The sequence below is a fragment of the Acipenser ruthenus genome, chromosome 25, assembly GCF_902713425.1.
Source record: "Acipenser ruthenus chromosome 25, fAciRut3.2 maternal haplotype, whole genome shotgun sequence".
NCBI classification, from domain to species: Eukaryota; Metazoa; Chordata; class Actinopteri; order Acipenseriformes; family Acipenseridae; genus Acipenser; species Acipenser ruthenus.
In genome coordinates, this window is record NC_081213.1 from 29,099,139 (window position 1) to 29,114,568 (window position 15,430).

The following is a 15,430-nucleotide window of genomic DNA, read 5'->3' on the forward strand; positions in this document are numbered from 1 at the left end:
ACAATACAGATGCTGCCATCGTGTGGCGAGGATGTGCAACTGTTGCGTCATGTCTTAAACAATCTGATTGGATAAAAAAAATTACAGCTAGTGCGTGACTCCTGATTGGTGCACATAGTTAGCGAATCAAAACTTAGAAACGCGTTACCTAATTTGCATAGCCCCTATGGCTGTCCAGAGTGCGCAGCTGTATAAACATTTTATTACGAAAACACAATGTCGTAGTACGGGTGTCCACGTCAGTATTTTAAAGAGGTTATATTTTCATGTTTCTGGTGAAGAATTGTTTTGCTATCGGTTATATTTTAAAACAGGCAGTTTCGAAGAAAACAAAACTGATAATTAAACCGGACCCTGCTCGAAACAAGGACTAATGCCAACTGGCCGGATAATCCCGGGACACTGTCAGACGGGTCAGGTTTTTAAACCCGCAATATGATTTCTAATTCATGTTATGATCCTTTCCCGATAGAATCGCCGCCGCACTTTGATTTCAAATCGATTCTTTTGTGGCGTGGAGGCGAGTTAGGAAACCCGACCTGTCCCGCAGTGTCCCGGAATTATGGGGCCAGTTAGCAAGCCTATAGTCGTTTGAATTGTAGTTCTCTCCAGCGATGTAAACTCTATCCGAAAGTATATACTTCTGAACGGAACTCTACTAATTTAATAACACACTATAAAAATATAACCAAGATTCATGAAGAACATTGTATTGATACAGCAGCAGTTTTAAAAAGGACAGCGTTAGATTTCGAAATGTCACTTTTTTCAGTTGTTGTTAGTATTTCTACAAAGCGGCGTGTCATTCAATATGTTATCGCTACATTACATTAGGAGGCTTGTGGTCCGGTGGTTAAAGAAACGGGTTTGTAACCAGAAGGTCCCCGGTTCAAATCCCACCAGCCACTGACCCATTGTGTGACCCTGAGCAAGTCACTTCACCTCCTTGTCGTAGTTGTGACTCTGCAGCTGATGCACAGTTCACACACCCGAGTCTCTGTAAGTCACCTTGGATAAAGGCGTCTGCTAAATAAACAAATAATAAACATTATTCGGCATTTTTTATTCGACTTTATGAAGCAAATTTAGTTACTGCAATTGCATTTAAACTCATCTTCAACCACGGAACCAGCAGTTCTACTAAATGTCCACACGAGGGCAGCATTGGATAGCAAATGAAAGCTAAGCCTCGTCTGTCTGGCTGCAGTGCTCTACCCATTGTAAACAGCAGAGGGCACCGCAGCCGCGCGTCTCTGTGTGAAGCAGGGAAGCTGTAGTTCATGTTGGAAGCAGACTGTAATGGAATTACAGCGATGTTACTGGCAGTCTGATGCATCGGGTGCTGTGTTCCAGTTAAAGCTGTGGGCAGGACTATGGTGTCGGTATATCTGAATGCACTGAGGCGGTTCATGTCAGCATCCCTTCAGTTTAATTTGATCAGTTAGCACATTAAAACATTAAAAACAAGATGCGTTGCTGTGCAATCATTTCTTTATATTACCAATTCAACAAAACAACCATTACAGGACTGGGTGGACTGGTTTAGTCGTGAGCTCTTGCTGAGTTCTTACTGGAAAGGTTGTTTATAGCAACAGTCCTAGTAACGGCTAGGCCAATCAGCTACAGCTTTCCTGCCAGCCTGCGACGGCGCTGACCAGCTAGTGTGGCGCTCTGTGAGTGGAGGAGCGCTCCGTGCTGGTGAGCCACGAGGGCGGAAGCCGGGAAGTTTGCAGTAACACAGACACACAGCAGCACGCGTGGATCCCCAGGATCATTCGGGGTGCTTGAACCCGGTTCAATGCGAGCGGAGACACCGCTGCAGCCTGGCTGTCGCCGGGATTTCCTGTGTGTGCTGACAGAGACAACCCAACCAGCTTCGCGTCCCGGGTAAGCAGCGCGGCCGTGCGGTCTGTCACACGCATCGACATTTAAATGAGTCCGAGGGCTCGATTTCCTTGCTGCGTGACTTCCCAGGTGCCCAGCCAGTCACGCTGCATGCAGAAACCCAGCCCTGTTACATTTGAACATGATCATTGTCCTGCACCGTGCGGCGTTGCTGTTGTACTCTGTACGGATATGTGTGCGCATGACCCTCTCTCTGACCGAGGAGATGGCTTTATAATCACACACAACCCCAACTCTAAGAATTGAAGCTGGGACGGGTCCCCCACGTCGCTCAAACTGCAGCCGACTGCTCTTCTCGAGCTTCACGTTTGAAAAGGTGTTTTGAGAAGTTTAAGTTGGTGTATGAAAGCAGATTGCAACCGACTGCTCAATTAAACACAATTGTGTCTGTCTGTGTCTGTGTTTCTGTCTGTGTCTGTGTCTGTGTCTCTGCCTGTGTCTGTGTCTGTGACTGTGATTGTCTCTGCCTGTGTCTGTGACTGTCTCTGCCTCTGCCTGTGTCTGTGTCTCTGCCTGTGACTGTGTCTGTGTCTGTATCTCTGCCTGTGTCTGTGTCTCTGTCTCTGCCTGTGACTGTGTCTCTGCCTGTGTCTGTGTCTCTGTGCCTCTGCCTGTGCCTGTATCTGTGTCTGTGTCTGTGTCTCTGCCTGTGTCTGTATCTCTGTCTGTGTCTGTATCTCTGTCTGTGTCTGTGTCTCTGCTTGTGTTTGTGTCTGTGCCTGTGTCTGTATCTCTGTCTGTGTCTCTGCCTGTGTCTGTGTCTCTGCCTGTGTCTGTGTCTCTGTGCCTCTGCCTGTGCCTGTATCTGTGTCTGTGTCTCTGCCTGTGTCTGTATCTCTGTCTGTGTCTGTCTCTGCCTGTGTCTGTGTCTGTGCCTGTGTCTGTATCTCTGTCTGTGTTTGTGTCTGTGCCTGTGTCTGTATCTCTGTCTGTGTCTGTCTCTGCCTGTGTCTGTGCCTGTGTCTGTATCTCTGTCTGTGTGTCTGTGTTTGTGTCTGTATCTCTGCCTGTGTCTGTGTCTGTGCCTGTGTCTGTATCTCTGTCTGTGTCTGTGTCTCTGCCTGTGTGTCTGTGTCTGTGTCTGTGTCTGTGTCTCTGCCTGTGTGTCTGTGTCTGTGTCTGTGTCTCTGCCTGTGTGTCTGTGTCTGTGTCTGTGTCTCTCCCCAGGTCTGGGCAGTGATGGAGTCCGTGTTGCTGCGCTGTCCCGTCACAGCGCTTGAGTTCCTGGGAGAGGACTGCCTGCTCTCCGGTGAGTTTGAGACCGTGCCAGGAACAGAGCTGGGCAAAAACAACCCACCGGGGCTCCCGAGTGGCGCCTCCAGTAAAGGCGCTCCATGTGGACTGCAGGAGGCGTCCTATAGTCTGGACGTCGCCGGTTCGAGGACGGGAGCTCCCAGGGAGCGCCGCCCGGGGGGAGGGAGGGTCAGGTCGGCCAGGGTGTCCTCGGCTCACCGCGCACCAGCGCCCCCTGTGGTCTGGCCGGGCGCCTGCGGGCTTGCCTGTAAGCTGCCCAGGGCTGCGTTGTCCTCCGATGCTGTAGCTCTGGGTGGCTGCACGGTGAGTCCGCAGTGAGTAAAGAAGCGGGCGGCTGACGGCACACGCTTCGGAGGACAGCGTGTGTTCATCTTCACCCCTCCCGAATCAGTGCGGGGGTGGTAGCGGTGAGCTGAGCCTAAAATTAAGTGGACATTCTAAACTGGGGGGAAAACAATACAAATAGTCAACCACTAAATTAAAAAAAACGAACAAAAAAACCACCATCCTGAAACACACCGGGAATATTTAAAAACCCAGATTGCTGACAATACATTTCAAAAGCTGTTACTGTTTACTAAGCAGCTGTGTGCTTTGAAGGAACATTGTGGTTGGCTAGCTGTGCGTCAGCTGTTTCCCTGTTTAGTTCATTGGTGATCCTTTATTGATTCCGTTCCTCTTGTTTCTGCAGGGGAGGGCCCTGTCCTCACTGTGTACAGCCTGGGTCCCCACAGGGAGAGCGCATCACGGAGCGTGCTCAGAAACTACCGTATCCACGGCATCCGCCCGTCACCGTGGCGACAGGAGGGAGGGGGCGGGGCCGTTCTGGCTGTGTTTGGAGGGAAGGCGGTGCGAGTGATGGAGCTGAGGGAGGGCCCCTCCATTGCAGACCTGTCCCCGCTCTCAGAGCTCCAGGACTGGGTCTGGGATGTGTGCTGGCTGCAGGACGGGGAAGGGTCTGGTTCTGGGATGCTGGCGGTGGCTCTGGCCCACAACGCGGTGGTTCTGTTGGACCCGGTGTCGGGCCGGGCCCTGCGGGAGGTGCACTGCGAGGAGACGTGCATCCTGTACTCTGCGCTGCTCGTGGGACGCAGCTGGGCCCGGCTGGCGCTGGTCTCGGGCACCGTGTTCAACCAGCTGGTTCTGTGGAGGCCAGGAAACTGGGGGCCCAGGAACGAGGAGGGCCAGGCCAGGGCAGAGTGCAGGGTGGCTGGGCACCAGGGCGTGATCTTCGGGCTGGCGTACCAGCCGCACAGGGGGCTGCTGGCCTCGGCCTCTGACGACCGCAGTGTGCGCCTGTGGGAAGTGGGGGACCTGTCTGAGGAGGGGGGAGTGTGGGGATCAGGGGGGGCGGGGGGGCCATGCTGCCTGCAGATTCTCTACGGTCACCAGGCGCGCGTCTGGGCTGTGCGTCTGCTCTCCGATTGGCTGCTGAGTGTGGGCGAGGACTCTGCCTGCCTGCTCTGGGGCTGTCGCCGCGGAAACGTGCTGCGCAGGTTCAAGGGTCACCGGGGGAGGGGGGTCAGGGCGCTGGCGGCAATCGAGAGGGAGGGGGGAGGGGCCTGGGTGGCTACAGGGGGGGCTGACAGCGGGATCAGACTGTGGAGGATCGGGGGGGAGAGGGCTGAGGGAGAGGTGGAGATTGACGAGGGAGAGGGGATGGTGAGGGCTGAAGGAGAGGTGGAGATTGACGAGGGAGAGGGGATGGTGAGGGCTGAAGGAGAGGTGGAGATTGACGAGGGAGAGGGGGTGGTGAAGGCTGAGGGAGAGGTGGAGATTGACGAGGGAGAGGGGGTGGTGAGGGCTGAGGGAGAGGTGGAGATTGACGAGGGAGAGGGGATGGTGAGGGCTGAGGGAGAGGTGGAGATTGACGAGGGAGAGGGGGTGGTGAAGGCTGAGGGAGAGGTGGAGATTGACGAGGGAGAGGGGGTGGTGGAGATTGACGAGGGAGAGGGGGTGGTGAGGGCTGAGGGAGAGGTGATGGTGAGGGCTGAGGGAGAGGTGGAGATTGACGAGGGAGAGGGGGTGGTGAAGGCTGAGGGAGAGGTGGAGATTGACGAGGGAGAGGGGGTGGTGAGGGCTGAGGGAGAGGTGGAGATTGACGAGGGAGAGGGGATGGTGAGGGCTGAGGGAGAGGTGGAGATTGACGAGGGAGAGGGGGTGGTGAGGGCTGAGGGAGAGGTGGAGATTGACGAGGGAGAGGAGACGGAGGGAGAGAGCAGTCCAGGGGGCAGGCGTCTCTCTCAGCTCCTCTTCAGTGGTCAGGGCACCCCCAAAGTGATTCGCCTGGTGGACTCTGGGGCTCAGGTCCTGGTGATGACAGACTCGGGGTGCCTGTACTGCCACAGTGTGGGAGAGGAGGGTGAGCAGGGGGAGGGCTGGCAGCTGCTCATGGAGGATCCTGACTTCCAGTCCTACAGTGTGGTGGAGGTGAGTGCTGGGGCTGCGCTGTGTCCCTGTCCCAGCCAGGGGGCGCTGTGGAGGTGTGGGCCGGCCGGGGGAAGGTGCACAGCCTGTGCTGGGGGTCCCGGGAGGCTGGCTCGGAGCTCTTTGTGTCGGGCCCCGAGGGCAGGGTGCAGTGGTGGGGGGCGGGCCAGGCAGAGGGAACCCCGCTCAGGCTGCTCCAGCGAGGCTCCTTCCTCCTGCCTCCCTGCAGGCACCGGTGGCTCACCGGAGTGGCTTTCCTGCCAGGCAGTGGCGACGGCGCGGGCCTGTGGGTGTGTGGGGACCGGCGGGGCTCTGTGCTGCTGTACCGGAACAGGGCCTCGAGGGGAGAGCAGGGAGAGGGAGTCCGCACCAAGGCTGACCCGCAGGAGCCGGTGTCGGTGCTGTTCGGGCTGCACGGCAGGCAGGGGGTGACCTCAGTGACAGTGCAGGGGGGTCTGGTGTACAGCACGGGGCGGGACGGCTGCTACCGAGCCCTGCGTGTGAGGGAGGGGGGCCCCGTCCTGGAGGTTCTGCGGGCACAGAGAGCCTGCCGCGGGATGGGCTGGATAGAGAGGGTGCTGTTCCAGGGCGTCGGGGGAGGCGGGGAGCTGGTGCTGGGGTTCCACTCCACGGATCTGGTGCTGTGGGACTCGGGGAGGAAGGAGAGGCTGCTGTGTGTGCCGTGCGGAGGGGGGCACCGGTCCTGGAGCTACAGCCGTGGCTCTGCTGGATTCAGCTTCGCCTTCCTAAAGCAGGGGGCTGTCTGCCTGTCCCGGGCCCCTCGTCGCTACGCAGCTCGGTGTTGCTCCCCGGTGGTGAGGCAGGGGCTGCACGGGAGGGAGGTTACCTGCCTGTGCCGCCTGGGTGCCGTGGCAACGCCGGGAGGAGCTGTGGATATCCTGGTGACGGGCAGCGAAGACACCACACTCACCGTGCTGGCCGTCCAGCCCTCCCACAGACGGATCACAGCCCTGACCACCCTCACTGACCACATCTCCAGTGTGAGGGCACTGGCCACGGCACAGAGAGGCGGACTGACACACGGACACACAGACCAGCTCTCCGCTCTGCTGTTCTCAGCAGGGGGGCGGGCCCAGCTCCAGTGCTACCGGCTGCTGATTGGCTGGGACAAACAGCGGCAGGGCGTGTCCTGCCAGGCAATTCACCTGGCCTCTCACCGATTGGACGAGCACTGGGAGCGAATGAGGAACCGGCACAAGACTGTGAAGATGGACCCCGAGACCAGGTGAGTCGAGCCTCCTCTCTACCCCCAGCATGTCTGTGGCCTGTGCTCTATCCTCTCAGGTACATGTCTGTGGCAGCGTGTGTGACCTGTGCTCTATCCTCTCAGGTACATGTCTGTGGCAGTGGTGGATGCTGGGATGGATGGTGGGGACGCAGTCTTCCTGGCTGCAGCCTGCAGTGATGGAGCAGTGAGGTGAGGTCGGGCACGGCTGTACTGGGAGGCTGGGAATACTGGGCTGGGATCCTGGGCAGTGTGCGGTGGTACAGTGGATGCTGAAGGCTTGCAGATGACTGGGGAGTTTATTCATACAGCAGAACGTCGCATATCCAACCATCACATAACCGTCCTGATCAGTTAACCGACTCGCTGAATAAATCAATCAATACATATTCAAAGTAGCAAAGGGAGTAATGGCAAATGCAGCTTCCGCGATGGAAACAGAAAGAACGCGTTCTAGCAGTCAGCCTGCTGGTGCGTTCCCCTTTAAGAGAGGCGGGCTGTGTGCACGTGTCAGTCAGCCTGCTGGTGCGTTCCCCTTTAAGAGAGGCGGGCTGTGTGCGCGTGTCAGTCAGCCTGCTGATGCGTTCCCCTTTAAGAGAGGCGGGCTGTGTGCGCGTGTCAGTCAGCCTGCTGGTGCATTCACCTTTAAGAGAGGCGGGCTGCGTGCACGTGTCAGTCAGCCTGCTGGTTCGTTCCCCTTTAAGAGAGGCGGGCTGTGTGCACGTGTCAGTCAGTCTGCTGGTGCATTCCCCTTTAAGAGAGGCGGGCTGTGTGCACGTGTCAGTCAGCCTGCTGGTGCGTTCCCCTTTAAGAGAGGCGGGCTGTGTGCGCGTGTCAGTCAGCCTGCTGGTTCGTTCCCCTTTAAGAGAGGTGGGCTGTGTGCGCGTGTCAGTCAGTCTGCTGGTGCATTCCCCTTTAAGAGAGGCGGGCTGTGTGCGCGTGTCAGTCAGCCTGCTGGTTCGTTCCCCTTTAAGAGAGGTGGGCTGTGTGCGCGTGTCAGTCAGTCTGCTGGTGCATTCCCCTTTAAGAGAGGCGGGCTGTGTGCGCGTGTCAGTCAGCTGCGTGTCGCAGGGACGTTTCAGTACACCAGTCGAGAAAGCTTTTCTTTTGTGCAATGTGTTTATATGATGGAGCGCACGCCGGCAGATATCATCAGCATGGTGGTGTAGCTTTTAAATGTATTTGAATTAAACAAAGCAAGCTTCATGAACGCAACGCAATATTGAAACCGAGCTGCGTATCGGCTGTTGGCAATATGAAGAAAGAGCGCAAAGTACCGTGACAGAGATATAAAGAAAGCAGACCCAGGGAGGCAGGGACTTCTAGAGTTAAGAAAGAAGCCATCAGTTGCAGGTTACAGAACATTTACCGTTTTGTTTTGTATTTTTTTAAGGCTTTGCTTGGAGATGGCTTATAGCAAACCGCACAGCAACACTGTGGATTTGAACCCTAATTAATCTCATTTACGTTTGCTTGCTTTTAAAGCGTGTTTAAAGCAGTTTGCGTGTTGTTTTTGTTCACTAATCTATTCATGGATGTGGAAATGCTTTTTCTATAGATGTTCGCAAATCCGACTTTTTCACATATCCGGCTAGACTCCAGTCCACAGGGGGTCGGATATGCGACGCTGTACTGTATTTATAAATACAGTCATGTGCTCCTCGGGCTGGGTTCACTCTGGTGACCCCTTGTGCTCCTCGGGCTGGGTTCACTCTGGTGACCCCTCGTGCTCCTCGGGCTGGGTTCACTCTGGTGACCCCTTGTGCTCCTCGGGCTGGGTTCACTCTGGTGACCCCTTGTGCTCCTCGGGCTGGGTTCACTCTGGTGACCCCTCGTGCTCCTCGGGCTGGGTTCACTCTGGTGACCCCTCGTGCTCCTCGGGCTGGGTTCACTCTGGTGACCCCTCGTGCTCCTCGGGCTGGGTTCACTCTGGTGACCCCTTGTGCTCCTCGGGCTGGGTTCACTCTGGTGACCCCTTGTGCTCCTCGGGTTGGGTTCACTCTGGTGACCCCTGGTGTTCCTCGGGCTGGGTTCACTCTGGGGACCCCTCCTGTTCCTCGGGCTGGGTTCACTCTGGTTACCCCTCGTGTTCTTCGGGCTGGGTTCACTCTGGTGACCCCTGGTGTTCCTCGGGCTGGGTTCACTCTGGGGACCCCTCCTGTTCCTCGGGCTGGGTTCACTCTGGTGACCCCTCGTGTTCCTCGGGCTGGGTTCACTCTGGTTACCCCTCGTGTTCCTCGGGCTGGGTTCACTCTGGTGACCCCTCGTGTTCCTCGGGCTGGGTTCACTCTGGTGACCCCTCATGTTCCTCGGGCTGGGTTCACTCTGTGTTCCTCGGGCTGGGTTCACTCTGGTGACCCCTCGTGTTCCTCGGGCTGGGTTCACTCTGGTTACCCCTCGTGTTCTTCGGGCTGGGTTCACTCTGGTGACCCCTCGTGTTCCTCGGGCTGGGTTCACTCTGGTGACCCCTCATGTTCCTCGGGCTGGGTTCACTCTGTGTTCCTCGGGCTGGGTTCACTCTGGTGACCCCTCGTGTTCCTCGGGCTGGGTTCACTCTGGTTACCCCTCGTGTTCTTCGGGCTGGGTTCACTCTGGTTACCCCCTGTGTTCCTCGGGTTGGGTTCACTCTAACCTCTCGTGTTCCTGCAGGTTGTTCTCGCTGTGGGAGGAGCGGCGCAGGCTGGCTCTGCTGGCAGAGTGGTTTCATCACCAGCGCTGCGTTCTCAAGGTGACCTCGTTCACACACTGGCTGGGGCAGCAGCAGGAGAGCAGGTGAGAGCAGGAGAGCCGAGCAGCTTCACAGAGACACTCAGCAAAGAGTGTGCTCCTCTGTCTCTCACTCCCTCTCTCACTCCCTCTCTCTCTCTGTCACACTCTCTCTCTCCCTCTCTCTCACTCCCTCTCTCTCACTGTCACTCTCTCTGTCTCTCTCTCCCTCTCTTTCACTGTCACTCTCACTCTCAGGAGAGTGTTTCTGTGCAGCGCTGCGACGGATGGGAGCATTGCATTCTGGGATATCACTGAGGCGGTGGAGGGAGGGAGTCTGGAGGAGGATGGTGGCGCCCCCCAGCGGAAGGGTAAAGAAACAGCATGTTCACTCTACCAATTCCTAACACCAAAAAACAAACAAAACAGCAGTTTGTTACTGTATTTAATATAACTTCTTCTGAAGTGTCATGTGCTTCGTGTCGATAATGAACCAGTAGAGCTCTGCCTGTGTTTCGTATCTGATTTCCCATCAGGAGATGAGTGAAGGGCCCCTGATACAGTGTGTTAGACTCTGTACCTGCAGCTGTGGTGCTGCAGAGCGCTGTGTACTCCCAGTTAACACCGAGCTCTGTGTCTGTGTGTGTTTCAGGGCTGGGCAGCCCCTTTCTGACTGTGCAGCTGCACCAGAGTGGGGTGAACAGCCTGGATATCCTGGAGACGGAGACTCCAGGGCGCTACCTGCTGGCCAGTGGTGGTGATGACGGCTCCCTGCAGGTGTGCCGCGTGTGTGTGGAGAGCAGCGTCGCCGTGGCGTCGGTGCGGATCAGCGCTCGCTTCGCAGTCCTCTCTGCTCACGCCGCGCTCCTCACCGGGCTGCGCTTCCTGACCCCTGACCTCCTGGTCTCCGCCTCCGTGGACCAGCGCGTGGCTCTGTGGCGGCTGGGCCGGGCCGGGCTGAGCTGGCAGGGAGCCCGGTTCTGTCACGTGGCTGACGTGGCGGGGCTGGAGGCGTGGCAGAGAGAGGAGGACCGGGACACCTTCCTGGCAGTGTGCGGGCAGGGGCTTCAGATACTGAGGCTGGGACACAGGGAGAGACTGGGAGAGACTGGAAGAGACTGGGAGAGACTGGGAGAGGGGGCTGGGGGGCACTGTGAGGAGGCTTAGCAAGGACTGCAGGTACCAGGCAAGATGAGAGGGGAGCCGCTGAACTCGTCTCTGCTTTATTTCTGTGTGTGCTCTCCATGCTGAGCCCGGTGTTTAAACTCATATGCTGTTCATGTTTTAAAATAAATGCTTACTTAAGAAACAAAGTGTTATCTGGGGGTGTTATTGGAAAAGAAATGTATCGGCTGCAGTGAGGGGATCAAGGCACACCAGTCTCTCTCACGGCTGCAGTGAGGGGATCAAGGCACACCAGTCTCTCTCACGGCTGCAGTGAGGGGATCAAGGCACACCAGTCTCTCTCACGGCTGCAGTGAGGGGATCAAGGCACACCAGTCTCTCTCACGGCTGCAGTGAGGGGATCAAGGCACACCAGTCTCTCTCACGGCTGCAGTGAGGGGATCAAGGCACACCTGTCTCTCTCACGGCTGCAGTGAGGGGATCAAGGCACACCTGTCTCTCTCACGGCTGCAGTGAGGGGATCAAGGCACACCTGTCTCTCTCACGGCTGCAGTGAGGGGATCAAGGCACACCTGTCTCTGCTCAGTGAGGTTGACATTTTAAACCAGCATGCTGTGCAATAGGGCCTCACTGGCCTGCTATTGAGTTTCAGGTCTCCACTAAATCTCATTATTTATTGAAGCAGTGTGATGGTGTGCTTCATTGAATGTATGATTGCTCCCTGAACACAGACAGTTAAACCATTTCAAATCATTTCAATCTGCCTGTGTGTGCTGGATGATCCCTGCCTGCCTGTGTGTGCTGGATGATCCCTGCCTGTGTGTGCTGGATGATCCCTGCCTGTGTGTGCTGGATGATCCCTGCCTGTGTGTGCTGGATGATCCCTGCCTGCCTGTGTGTGCTGGATAATCCCTGCCTGCCTGTGTGTGCTGGATGATCCCTGCCTGTGTGTGCTGGATGATCCTGGTTAGTGAAGTGGCAGGCTTGCGTGGTTGATTAATATTTCATGCTGCTGCCAGCTTCCTTTTGTCTGGATCCTCAGCGAGGGATGATTCTCTCTTCCTCACTCCAGTGCCTCACTAAGGGGGAGTGAACCTGAGACTGAGGAGAGAAAGGGAGAGCGAGGGACTGTCAGTCATGCAGGAGGAACGAGAGAGAGAGACTGAGAGCGAGGGACAGGCTTTCCCAGAGGAAGAGTGGGCCAGAGGGGGCTCCCTAAAATTCAAGCATTTTCTAACCTGAGAGAATGATTCCTGGACCGTTCTTCATAAGCTTCAAGCTGGGTTTCCATCTGCAGCCTCACAGTGACCTGCTCTGCAGCGCGAGCCTCCAGTGAGCCTGGGGACGGCTGCTTTGCTGGGATCCAGTCGTGTCAGAGAGTGAGAGGACAGTGGAGCAGACCGTGGAGCTGCTCTGGTGCTGAATCACTGAAGCCCTGCACACCTACACAGCATTAACGGATTAGAGCAAATCTGCTATTGATACTGTGACTGGCAATGTCACATTTTCGAGGGTCCTGCCAGAAGATGACCCCCCCAGGTTTGAAGGCAGGGGGCCTTGAGAGATCGAGTGGGAGAAGGGACTGGCCCCACACCCCCCAGGGAGGAGAGAGGGGGAGCAGCCCCCCCCTGACCCCCCGCGATCACAGGAGAGTGTGCTCTGTCCTGTCTCAGGGGAGCCAGCAGCACCCCCATGATTCAGGACCAACCAGGGAGGTGAGTGCACCTGGGACCGGCCAGTGTGGAGCTGTGATAGTCAGGGAGGGGAGGTGCAGCTGGGACAAGCCAGTGTGGAGCTGTGATAGTCAGGGAGGGGAGGTGCAGCTGGGACAGGCCAGTGTGGAGCTGTGATAGTCAGGGAGGGGAGGTGCAGCTGGGACAGGCCAGTGTGGAGCTGTGATAGTCAGGGAGGGGAGGTGCAGCTGGGACAGGCCAGTGTGGAGCTGTGATAGTCAGGGAGGGGAGGTGCAGCTGGGACAGGCCAGTGTGGAGCTGTGATAGTCAGGGAGGGGAGGTGCAGCTGGGACAGGCCAGTGTGGAGCTGTGATAGTCAGGGAGGGGAGGTGCAGCTGGGACAGGCCAGTGTGGAGCTGTGATAGTCAGGGAGGGGAGGTGCAGCTGGGACAGGCCAGTGTGGAGCTGTGATAGTCAGGGAGGGGAGGTGCAGCTGGGACAGGCCAGTGTGGAGCTGTGATAGTCAGGGAGGGGAGGTGCAGCTGGGACAGGCCAGTGTGGAGCTGTGATAGTCAGGGAGGGGAGGTGCAGCTGGGACAGGCCAGTGTGGAGCTGTGATAGTCAGGGAGGGGAGGTGCAGCTGGGACAGGCCAGTGTGGAGCTGTGATAGTCAGGGTGGGGAGGTGCAGCTGGGACAGGCCAGTGTGGAGCTGTGATAGTCAGGGTGGGGAGGTGCAGTCGGGACACTGTGGAGTGAGTCGGGCAAACATCTTGAACTTAAATCTTTGTGAATGTCTTTCATGTTATGAAAAGAATGATTTTGGTTTCACTGTATTTCCACGTAATGCCATCATATATTATTATTATTATTATTATTATTATTATTATTATTATTATTATTATTATTATTTATTTATTAGCAGACACCCTTATCCAGGGCGACTTACAATTGTTACAAGATATCACATTATTTCTACACACAATTCCCCATTTATACAGTTGGTTTTTTTACTGGAGCAGTCTAGGTAAAGCACCTTGCTCAAGGGTACAGCAGCAGTGTCCCTTACCTGGGATTGAACCCACAACCCTCTGGTCAAGAGTCCAGAGCCCTAACCACTACTCTACACTGCTGCTCTAATTGTGTCATTATCAATGTCTCTCCAGCAGGGGGCAGTGTTAGTGAAGTCCCAGGACCGGCTCAAGGTGCCTCGCTTTCCTGTGATTCAGATCAGAACCGAGCAGACAGCAGGTACAGCACCAGCTCCTCTGCTAAGCACTTCACTTGGTCTTTTTTATTTTCTGAAACAAACCAAATCTAATGTAAAACGGTTGCACCCTATTTCCAATGGGGATTGGTACAGGTCTGTAACCGGGGATACCCCACTGTTCTGTTCTGTTCTTTATCAGAGAAAGCCTCCAGTAAGCAGGTCTCCTTCCCTGCCCGCTCAGCCTCGCAGCCGCCACAGCGCCCCTCGCAGGCCAGGAGGAGGAAGTGCGTTCCTGTGCTCAGTGTGGAGATGAGCCCCTGGGGGGGTCCCTCCTTCTCCGAATCCTCGTTCACAACCATCCCCCCCCGAGAGGAGAGAGAGAAGGATAGAGTGGCCCCTGCTGGGCAGGACACGGGGAGCAGGGGCAGAGCCCCCAGGAAGCCCCCCCTTCGCTCCCGGCTCCGCACAGCCAGGCTGCCCCACCTCCGCTCCGTCTCCAACCTCAGCTTCAGCCGCAGCTTCACCTTCTCATTCTTTGAGCTGCCAGAGCACCAGACCCTGCAGCACAGACTGGAGAAACAGAGAGAGGTACACCTGCTACTGAGGGAGCTGCAGCTCTGAGGAGAGAGAAGAGAGAGAGGAACCTGCTACTGAGGGAGCTGCAGCTCTGAGGAGAGGAGAGAGGAGAAGAGAGAGAGGAACCTGCTACTGAGGGAGCTGCAGCTCTGAGGAGAGAGAGGAACCTGCAGCTCTGAGGAGAGGAGATCAAATCTTTCTTTAGGTGTTGTTATTTTGATATAGTTTTGAGGTTGAATATTCAGTCCAGGTTTGAAGCACTCACTCTTCATTACTGATATTTAAATCCAGAAGAAACACAAAATAAATAAAAATCTGTGTTGAAGTCTTTGTATTGGGGTTGTTCATTTTAAATGCCATGTGTTTACAGTTACCAGTTCTACATTAAACAGCAGAAATAATGTTACTGGCTTGCCAGACCCAAGAGCCTTTTCATTTCTCAGGCTAGCAGACCCTGGCCTTGGAAAAAAGAAATGCTGCTGCTGTTCTCCTCGGTTCTGCTTTTATAAGCTGGCACCTCTGCGTTGTTAACGAGCTTTGTGAAGCAGAGACGTCTTGTGTTAATACAATTCCATTATTATTGATTGAATCTGCTTTTCAAATGCTTGGTGTTTCAAACCGGCTTTAAAATAACCTTTATTATTGAAGTGTGTTCAACAATCATTTAAAACATGAGGCTCTTTCACAAATCACTGTGAGGGCAATGAGAAAGTGAATACGAAACTACCATGAAACTCCTCCACTAAATAAACACATTACAAAACAGAAACAAATAGACGTGCACATTGAAAACAGAAGGACGCATTGTAGGCATTTGAAAATGAAACATACTGAGCCCCTCCGGGACCCGCCAGGACACAGCGGCGAGCGCTTAACCACAACATTACTGGACAAGCCCGGCGGCTGACCGCCCCCAGCGGCGCCCCGAGGAGCTCGCAGGATTTCCAGCGCTTCACTTGGTCTCTAGTTTCCAGCGTCCTCGCTGATCCACACAAACCTAACGACTCGTTCTCTTCATCTGACGTGAAAGCGCACAACGGGTCTCTTTATAGACCTGGCAGCGGTGACGTCATAAGAACACCACCCACCTCCCCTCATGTGATAGGCTGCGTTACCTAATTTGTATAGACCCTATAGCTGTCCAAGGTGCGCACCTGTTTAAAAATATACATTTATTATTAATAAAACATTTTTTTAGTACACGTGTCCACGTCAGTATTTTAATAATATTATATTTTCATGCTTTTAGTGAAGAATTGTTTAATATCAGTCATATTTTAAAACGGGAGGTTTCGAAATAACCAAAGAAA

At 55.3% G+C, this 15,430-nt stretch overlaps 2 protein-coding genes across 2 annotated transcripts; both read left to right on the plus strand.

The window, feature by feature from the left end:
* Positions 1–1,659: 1,659 nt before the first annotated feature.
* LOC117968420 (WD repeat-containing protein 6-like) lies at positions 1,660–11,721 on the plus strand. The gene is made up of 8 exons (XM_059000517.1): positions 1,660–1,887; positions 3,073–3,154; positions 3,851–5,521; positions 5,572–6,832; positions 6,938–7,024; positions 9,482–9,604; positions 9,797–9,909; positions 10,191–11,721. The coding sequence occupies exons 2-8, from the start codon at positions 3,085–3,087 to the stop codon at positions 10,703–10,705; spliced, it is 3,840 nt and encodes a 1,279-aa protein (XP_058856500.1). The 5' UTR covers positions 1,660–1,887; positions 3,073–3,084; the 3' UTR covers positions 10,706–11,721.
* Positions 11,722–11,748: 27 nt separating this feature from the next.
* LOC131701527 (uncharacterized) lies at positions 11,749–14,572 on the plus strand. The gene is made up of 3 exons (XM_059000078.1): positions 11,749–12,378; positions 13,501–13,585; positions 13,744–14,572. The coding sequence occupies exons 1-3, from the start codon at positions 12,160–12,162 to the stop codon at positions 14,163–14,165; spliced, it is 726 nt and encodes a 241-aa protein (XP_058856061.1). The 5' UTR covers positions 11,749–12,159; the 3' UTR covers positions 14,166–14,572.
* Positions 14,573–15,430: the final 858 nt, after the last annotated feature.

Bases quoted from the DNA above. Each gene is read 5' to 3' on its own strand.
- LOC131701527 (XM_059000078.1), top strand. From the start codon at position 12,160: ATGTCACATTTTCGAGGGTCCTGCCAGAAGATGACCCCCCCAGGTTTG. The intron at 12,379-13,500 runs GTGAGTGCACCT...ATGTCTCTCCAG, and splicing joins ATTCAGGACCAACCAGGGAG to CAGGGGGCAGTGTTAGTGAA. The intron at 13,586-13,743 runs GTACAGCACCAG...GTTCTTTATCAG, and splicing joins CAGAACCGAGCAGACAGCAG to AGAAAGCCTCCAGTAAGCAG.
- LOC117968420 (XM_059000517.1), top strand. From the start codon at position 3,085: ATGGAGTCCGTGTTGCTGCGCTGTCCCGTCACAGCGCTTGAGTTCCTG. The intron at 3,155-3,850 runs GTGAGTTTGAGA...TTGTTTCTGCAG, and splicing joins AGAGGACTGCCTGCTCTCCG to GGGAGGGCCCTGTCCTCACT. The intron at 5,522-5,571 runs GTGAGCAGGGGG...CCTGACTTCCAG, and splicing joins CCACAGTGTGGGAGAGGAGG to TCCTACAGTGTGGTGGAGGT.